At 61.2% G+C, this 8,589-nt stretch overlaps 1 protein-coding gene across 1 annotated transcript in view; it reads left to right on the top strand.

The window, feature by feature from the left end:
• The first annotated feature begins 1,061 nt into the window (after positions 1-1,061).
• LOC117870294 (myeloid zinc finger 1-like) overlaps positions 1,062-8,589 on the top strand; it is a 12,588-nt gene continuing 5,060 nt past the window's right edge. Inside the window, exons 1-4 of the mRNA XM_034757392.1 lie at positions 1,062-1,175; positions 2,121-4,127; positions 6,243-6,414; positions 6,776-7,386. Coding sequence (XP_034613283.1) covers positions 2,340-4,127; positions 6,243-6,414; positions 6,776-7,386 — 2,571 coding nt within the window. The 5' untranslated portion in view covers positions 1,062-1,175; positions 2,121-2,339. The remainder of the gene's footprint in view (positions 1,176-2,120; positions 4,128-6,242; positions 6,415-6,775; positions 7,387-8,589) is intronic.

Raw genomic sequence — 8,589 nt, forward strand, 5'->3', positions numbered from 1 at the left:
CCCCCTCCCGCACCCTGAACGCCTCATTTCCGGCCCCACCCCAGAGCCCGCACCCACAACCAGAGCCCTCACCCCCTCCCGCACCCCAACCCCGCTTTTGTGAGCAGTCATGGCCCACCATACAATTTCCATACCCAGATGTGGCCCTCGGGCCAAAAAGTTTGCCCACCTCTGGTCTGGGTTGTATCTGTCCATCTGTCTGTGTTGTGTCTGTGCATCTTTCTATTTTGTGTCTGTACCTCTGTTTGCGTTGTGTCTGTCCATCTGTCTAGGATGTGTCTGTGTTGTATCTGTCTGACTATATTGTGTCTCTCTAGGTTGCGTGTTTTTCTCCTTAGTCTGTCCGTCCGTCTGTGTAGGCCACGTCCCAAGGTCTGGCTGGATTGTTTCGGTCCATCTAACGTGCGTCTGTCCATCATCCGTCTCTCTAGGCTGTATCTGTCTGGCCACATTGTCTTGGTCCACACGTCCCCGTGGTGCCGGTGTATCGTTATTCCAGCGGTGTAGAACGCCGGTCGGTCATGGCCGTATCTCTCTAGATTTTGGCCCGTCTGTTTTATCCGTCCACCTGTCCCGACTCTGTCTGTCTGTCACTGGATCAGCCCAGACAGTGCCGGGCCCTTTCTCTCTCTGTGATGTCGGTCTGCCATCCCTGTGTCGGTCTGTCCGGCTCGCGTCTGTCCCCCCCGTCTGTGTAAATTCTGCCTTGTCTGTCTGTCCCTATGTCATGCCCGGCCATCTCTCGACCGTCTGTCCATCCGTCTGTCTCTCTCCCTGTTTCCCCAATTCTCCCTCTGCCCGTGCCCTGGGCGGTGTCTGTCCGTCTCTTTGTGCCTGTCCCTCTGTCTGTCTCCCTTCCCGCTGCAGCCACCAAGAGCCAGCCGCCCGCAGGCCCCTTTCTCCCCCCCCAGGGCCCGGGGGAGCCAGAGAGGGACCGGGTGGGGGGGAGGGAGCCAGCTCTGGTCCCTCCCCCAGCCAAGGGGACCAGCCTCCCTGCCATGGGGAGGGGATACCAGGTATCCCAGACTCCTTTCCCTTTCCTCCGCCCTGACTGACAGCCACCCCAGCCAGTCGCCACGGAGAGAGCCAGGGGGAAGGACCCGATTTCCCCCCCAGCCCGGGAAGCCCCCCTGCCACCACCGCCGGCTCTCTGCGGCTCCATCCCCGCGGCGCAGGTACGGCGGCCTCGGGGCTGGGGGGAGGGGGGAGCCCGGACGCCTGGGTTCTCTCCCGGCTCTGGAAGGGGAGGGGAGGCTGGGAGCCAGGACTCCTGGGTTCTCTCCCCAGCTCTGGGAGGGGAGTGGGAGCTGGTGGGTTAGAACATGGGGGCTGAGAGCCAGGACTCCTGGGTTCTCTCCCCATAGGGTGACCAGATGTCCTGATTTTATAGGGACACTCCCGATATTTGGTGCGCTCTCTTATATAGGCACCTATTACCCCCCACACTCTGTCTCGATTTTTCACCCTTGCTATCTGGGTACCTTATCTCCCCGGCTCTGGGAGCGAAGTGGGGCTGGTGGGTCAGAGCAGGGGGGGCTGGGAGCCAGGACTCCTGGGTTCTATCTTGAACTCTGGGAGGGGAGTGGGGGCTGGTGGCTTAGAGCAGGGGGGCTGGGAGCCAGGACTCCTGGGTTCTCTGGGAAGGAAGTGGGGTCTAGTGGGTTGGGGGGAGGCTGGGAGCCAGGCACTGCCTTCTTTGTCTGCACAGCACCCGGGACACTACGGCTCCGATCCCAGCATATGCTGCCTAGGCCCTGCCACAGCACAAAGCACAGTCCTGCTGCTGCATTGGCCCACCCGGCTTGGCCCAAATCATCATTTAGTCCCCACTGAACTGTGGAACTGGCTAAGAAGCCACGATATTATTTAACTCAGTAACAGCCACTGGGGCTTTTTCTTGGCCTTTCTTGGCTCCTGGTTTTCAACCTTTTCTCTGTTTTTACAAGGGCTAGAAACTTTTTTTATTTTGATTTTGAATGAAACTGGGAATCTCTCACAGTTCTAGGAAGCCGGGTAGCTAGGGCTAGAACCCAGGAGTCCCGGGTCCCAGTCCCACCCCCTTTTCTCCTGACTGTCTCATTTCTATTCTCATTGCCATTTGTTCCTCCTTTACGATGCAGGAACGAGCTGGTGTGTTCCTCCTAGAACCCCAAATCATCTTATCTGGCCCAGTTGGTGTGAGAAGTGGGATCAGCTGTACGGCGAGTGACCTCAGCACAGGCCCGGTGGGGACGAGGCTTGTGGCCTGGAGGTTCCCAACAGGCCTACCAGGGAGTCACCGTTGGGGATCAAGAGTCGGAGTGGAGAGTCAGCTACCGTCTCCCTGCTGAGCTAAGAAAATGGCCGCCACTCAAGAGGTGCCTCCCCCAGCCCTGGGCCTCCATTTCCTGTATCCGCTGGAGGAGACGATGGCACCACGGGTGAAAATGGAGGAGCCCGAACCGCTAGGCCCAGAGCCAGGCTGGGAGTGGGAGGCGGCCAGCAAGGCGCCATGGCTGGTGCAGGCCGGGACCATTGGGGAGCTGCTGAGGTGGGCGGCTCCTCAGCAGGCCCGGCCTGAGGAGACACCCCAATGCTGGTGGGGGCAACGGTCGCCCCTGGAAGTCCTCCCGCCTTGGGAGAGCCCCACCCTGCCAGACAACAGCGCCCTCTTTGGGCAAGCAACCGACGCCTGCCCATGGCCCCGAGGGGAGCGCTTGGCACGACTCACGCCAACCCTCAGCAGCGAGGCCTTCAGCAGCTCACGGGCAGGGGATGCCAAGGATTATGGGAAGGTGAAGGCGGCCATCTTGGGAGCAGAGAGGGCAGCCATCTTGGGAGAGCAGTTAACGCGACTCACGCCAACCCTCAGCAGCGAGGCCTATCGCAGCCTAGAGCCTGGAGATGCCAAGGATTATGGGAAGGCTGCCATTTTGGGAGTGGATAGGGCAGCCATTTTGGGAGTGGACAAGACAGCCATCTTGGGAGAGCCATTACCGCGTCTCACACCAACCCTCAGCAGCGAGGCCTATCGCAGCCTAGAGGGTGGAGATGCTAAGGAATACGGGAAGGCAGCCCTTTTGGGGGTGGATAGGGCAGCCATTTTGGGAATGGACAAAGCAGGCATCTTGGGAGAGCAGTTGATGCGACTCACGCCAACCCTTAGCAGTGAGGCCTATCGCAGCCTAGAGGCCGGAGATGCCAAAGATTATGGGAAGGCTGCCATTTTGGGGGTGGATAGGGCTGCCATTTTAGGAGTGGACAAGGTGACCATGTTGGGAGAGCAGTTGACACGACTCACACCAACCCTCAGCGGTGAGGCCTACCGCAGCCTGGGGACAGGAGATGCCAAGGATTATGGGAAAGCTTCCATTTTGGGGGCAGATAGGGCAGCCATCTTGGGAGTGGACAAGGAGGCCATCTTGGGAATGGACAAGGCGGCCATCTTAGGAGAGCAGTTGACGCATCTCACGCCAACCCTCAATGGTGAGGTCTACCGGAGCCTGGAGGCCAGAGATGCCAAGGGTTATGAGAAGGCAGTCATCATGGGAGAGCAGTTGACACAATTCATGCCAGCCCTCAGCAGCGAGGCCTACCGTAGCCTAGAGGCTGGAGATGCCAAGGATTATGGGAAAGCTGCCATTCTGGGGGCAGACAAGGCAGCCATCTTGGGAATGGACAAGGCAGCCATCTTGGGAGTGGACAAAGTGGCCATCTTGGAAGAGCAACAGACACAATTCATGCCAACCCTCAGTGGCGAGGCCTACCGCAGCCTGGAGGCCGGAGACACCAAAGATTATGGCAAAGCGGCCATCTTGGGTGTTGGCAAGGCAGCCATCTTGGGAGTGGGCAAGGCTGCGGCAGAGAGGTGGCGCCAGTGCTTCCGAGGATTCAGCTACCAGGAGGCTGGTGGGCCACGGGAGGCCTGGGCCCGGCTCCGGGAGCTCTCCCGCCGCTGGCTGGAGCCCCAGCGCCGCACCAAGGAGCAGATCCTGGAGCTGCTGGTCCTGGAACAGTTCCTGAGCATCCTGCCGGGGGAGATGCAGAGCTGGGTCTGGGAACGAGGTCCCGAGACCTGCGCCGAGGCCGTGGCCCTGGCCGAGGGCTTCCAGCGGGGTCGGCCGGAGGCCGGGATGTGGGAGCAGCAGGTGCAGGGGCGGGGAGGGCGTCTATCCCGTGGCCTGGTTCTTCTCAGGCACAGTCTGACCACACTGAGCTATCCGGGGCCGCCACAGACAGCAGCCCGCCCTCCTCCTGTCCTCCCCGATGTGCCCTGCCAGGCCCGGGGGGCACCAACCCCCTGGGCATCAGAAACACCCCCCCACATGGGGCTTGGCCGCAGCACTTGGTCTTACTGGGTTGACATCTCCATGGTGCGACAGGCCCGGCGTCACCAGGCAGTGGAGATGGGTGGGGTGGGGGTAGCCCCTGGGGCAGGTGGGGCAATGGAGCGGGGGGGTGAGAGGTGAGTTCAGAGGTTAGCAGGAGAGGCGTCATTGTCACCCCAAGTATGGATTGTGGGTAGGGAGAGCAAAGGTGAAGTCTGGTCGCTCCTCTCACCCATGATGGTGAGAACCAAATAGGGAGAGTGTGGTGGGCAGGCCTGGTACCTCCCCCAGGGCATTGTCGGTAGGGAGAGCGGAGGGTCAGGCCAGGTGCCTCCCCCAGGGCATTGTGGGTAGGGAGAGCGGGAGGTCAGGCCAGGTGTCTCCCCCAGGGCATTGTGGGTAGGAAGAGCGGAGGGTCAGGCCTGGTGCCCCCAGGGCCAGTGCAAGGATATTTGGCGCTCTAGGAGAAACTTCCACCTTGCCCCCCCCCCCCCCCCCGCACATTGGTTCATTGAGGGGCAAATCTCAATGAGCCTTTATAGACCCCAGGGGCCTGCCATGCCCAGGCTGCTCCCCAGACCAGGTTCCCCCCTCCCCGCCCCCTGAACTCCCCTGGAGGGTGCACAGCCCCCCCGCGAGCCCTCCCCGCCCCGAGACCACTCACTGGCTTTGCCAGGCTTGGGCCGCTGCAGGAGCTCGGCAGGGAGGAGCCGCCTTCCGGAGGCACCGGAGAGCCGGAGCGTCGGCTTGCGGCAGCGGTGAGCCCCAGCCATGGAGGAACCGGCGCGGTGCAGGGGGGCAGCAGCCCTGCAAAGGCAGCGGCGCCGCTAGTGGGGAGCAGCCGCACCCCCCTGCACCTCCTGCCCAGGCTACAGCCCAGCGCGCCCCCCGGCTCCCCCCTCGCCATGCTCGGGCTCTGCGGCTCCCGGGAGTGTGAGCCGCTGCCCCGCCCGGAGCAGGCTCAGGGCCCCACGCCCTGGCGGCAGCTCACATGCCCGGGAGCCGCAGAGCCCGAGTGTGGCGAGGGGGGAGCCGGGCGGCGCCCGGGGGCCTCTGCCCGCATGCATCTGCTGCAGCCTGCAGAAGCCCCGTGGGGGGTGCCGGGCCGCAGCCTGGGCAGGAGGGGCAGGAGGGGTGGCTGCTCCCCGCTAGCGGCGCTGCCGCCTTTGCAGGGCTGCTGCCCCCCTGCACTGCGCCGGCTCCTCCATGGCTGGGGCTCGCCACCCCCGCAAGCCGACACTCTGGCTCCCCGGTACCTCCGGAAGGCAGCTCCTCCCTGCCGAGCCAGGGCACCGCTTTTTGGCCACCCCAACCACTTGGCGCCCTAGGCGACCGCCTTGTTCGCCTAGTGGTTGCACCGACCCTGGGTGCCCCCAGGGCATTGTGGGTAGGGAGAGCGGGAGGTCAGGCCAGGTGCCTCCCCCAGGGCATTGTGGGTAGGGAGAGCGGGAGGTCAGGCCTGGTGCCTCCCCCAGGGCATTGTGGGTAGGGAGAGCGGGAGGTCAGGCCTGGTGCCTCCCCCAGGGCATTGTGGATAGGGAGAGCGGGAGGTCAGGCCAGGTGCCTCCCGCAGGGCATTGTGGGTAGGGAGAGCGGAGGGTCAGGCCAGGTGCCTCTCCCAGGGCATTGTGGGTAGGGAGAGCAGGAGCTCAGGCCTGGTGCCTCTCCCAGGGCATTGTGGGTAGGGAGAGCGGGAGGTCAGGCCTGGTGCCTCCCCCAGGGCATTGTGGGTAGGGCAATGGCAGAGCCGGGGTATTGTTCTGTGACTCCCATGAGCCTTTGCAGCGCCGCCAGGAAATGAGTGATGGTCCATGCTCCCCATGGCTGTATAACTCTGTGGAGTGCAGGGGTCTCCCCTTGTCACCCCCACTCCCTGCCCCACTTATTCACCCCCCACCCCCTGTTTCCGCCATGACGCCTTCCTTTTCTTCCCAGGTCACTGTGCGGGTGAAGGTGGAAAAACCCAGCATGGAGGAGACGCCGTGTGCAGGAGCATCATGGGAAACTCCCCTGCCCCCACTGCCCCGTCCCCAGGAGGGGGCGACACTGAGCCGGCCCGGCCCCGAGCTACCCTGCATCCCCAAGGAAGAGCCCCAGCCGCCCCCGGGTATGAAGGGGATGGGGGTGCTGGGGTAACACCTCCAGGACAAAGCACCACTGGGAGCGGAGGGGTCCCACGGGGCTGGGGGGACAGCGGGGCGCTGTGAGTATGCAGAGGGCGGTGGGAGGCATTGGGAGGGCTGGCTGAGGGGGACAGAGCCACATGAAGGGGGTTAGCACCAGCCCCAGGGTACTGTGGGTAGGGAGAGCAGAGGATTGTGGGTAAGGACGGCAGGTGTCCTGGGGCAGGGGATTGTGGGTAAGGACGGCAGGCGTCGCGGGGCAGGGGATTGTGGGTATGGCAAGTAGGTACCATCTCACTTCTCGTGTCCCCTCACTCTTGGTCTCTATTCCTCATCCCTCAACAGCAGCCATAATGGAGGATGCGAATCCGCAGCAGAAAAGTCCAAAGGAGGCCAAAGTGCCCAGCACCTGTCCCCCAAAATCCGATGGGGACCGGGGCCCTGGGAGTCAGGGTAGGGCTGATGTCCCCCAGCCGCCGAGGGAACTCACCCAGCATGCCCATGACCCTGATGCTGTGTCTGGCTCCCATCCAATCCAGGGGCCTCACCTTTGCCCCCAATGTGGCCGGAGCTTCCGCCAGAGTTCTGCCCTCATGGCTCACCAGCGGACCCACACTGGCGAGAAACCTCACCAGTGCCCGCAGTGCGGGAAGAGCTTCTCCCGGGGCTCCCAGCTCACTCGTCATCTGCGAATCCATGGGGCAGAGAGATCCCACCGCTGCCATCAATGCAGCCGGAGTTTCTACCACAGCTCCGAGCTGGCCAGGCACCGGGCCTCCCACAGCAAGGACCGGCCCTACGGGTGCAGCCAGTGCGGGAAGAAGTTCCGTTGGCGCTCCGACCTGGTGCGCCATCAAATCACCCACACTGGCGAGCGTCCCTACGGCTGCCCAGAGTGTGGCAAGAACTTTGGGCAGAGCTCCCACTTGGTGAGGCACCGCAGGACCCACACAGCCTGAAGGAGGTCATTATGGAGGGCCACCTAGAGGGGCCCGTCTAGCCCGGCCTCAGGGACCATGTCAGCTGGATGACTCCGCACCCAATGACTCCCACATCCAGACCATATCTGGTGGTTTAGCTAGAACACGTCTCTTAGAGGTCCAGTTTTAGGCTGGATCAGAACCAAGGACCATTGAGCCTAGCCTCCTCTCACCCATGATGGCCAGAACCAAACAGGACATAGGATTGGCCAGACTGGTCCAAGGGCCATCCAACATCCTCTCCTCTCCAATAATGGCCAGAACCAGAATGGGAGATCGGATTGGCTGACCTGGATCAGAACTTTAATGATCCTGGTACAAAAAATAGGAATACGCTAATGAAATTTGCGGATGACACACAAATTGCGGGTGCACCTCATCCATACGGTGGAGGACAAGTTGGAGACACAGGAGTAATAAGAAGGGGATGAAATGTAATAGGACAAAATGCCATGTTGTAGCCTTAGGGACTAATACCGAGAACGGCTGCGCTAAATTGGGGGCGAGGGCTCCTCGGTTGGAATGACATGGGAGGAGAAAGATGTGGGTGCGTTTGTCGATTGCAGGACAACAATGAGCCACCAGTGGGATGCGGCCGGGAAAGAGGCCAAAGCAATCCTAGGATGAGTGAGGTGAGATATTTCCTGCCGAGATCAGGAAATATTGATCCCACCTCATCTGGAATCCTGTGTCCAATTTGGGTTCCCCACGTTGAAGCACGAAGGCCCAGGTGCAGAGAAGGACACTGCTGTGAGGGTCGGGACTGGAGAGCCAGGAGCTTGGCTTGTTTGGCCTAAAACGCAGCCTGCGAGGGACACTTATTGCTCACCGGAGGGGGCGGGGGAGGCGGCGGAGGGACCACCAGGGAGGCTGAAATAAACGGAATTGAAACAAAAGGTTTCCTTCTGACCATTGCAAAATAAAATGTTTCCAGTTTTCAATTCCATCTTTTTTCTTTCAAAGTTTCCTTCCAGAAACGTGCTCCAAATTGAATTGAAACATTTTTCCCAAGCCAAAACGTTTCCATTTTTCGACCCGGAAACAACTTTTTTGAATGTTCCATTTCTGTTCTTTAAAAAAAAGGTAGGTAAAAAAGGGCTGAAAACTGATATGTTTTGGGTCCCAGGGATGATTGTTGTGGACTTGTCGATTCACCAAAAAATATTCCGTTCAACCAGA

The sequence above is a fragment of the Trachemys scripta genome, unplaced genomic scaffold (assembly GCF_013100865.1).
Source record: "Trachemys scripta elegans isolate TJP31775 unplaced genomic scaffold, CAS_Tse_1.0 scaffold_136, whole genome shotgun sequence".
Lineage (NCBI taxonomy): Eukaryota > Metazoa > Chordata > Testudines > Emydidae > Trachemys > Trachemys scripta.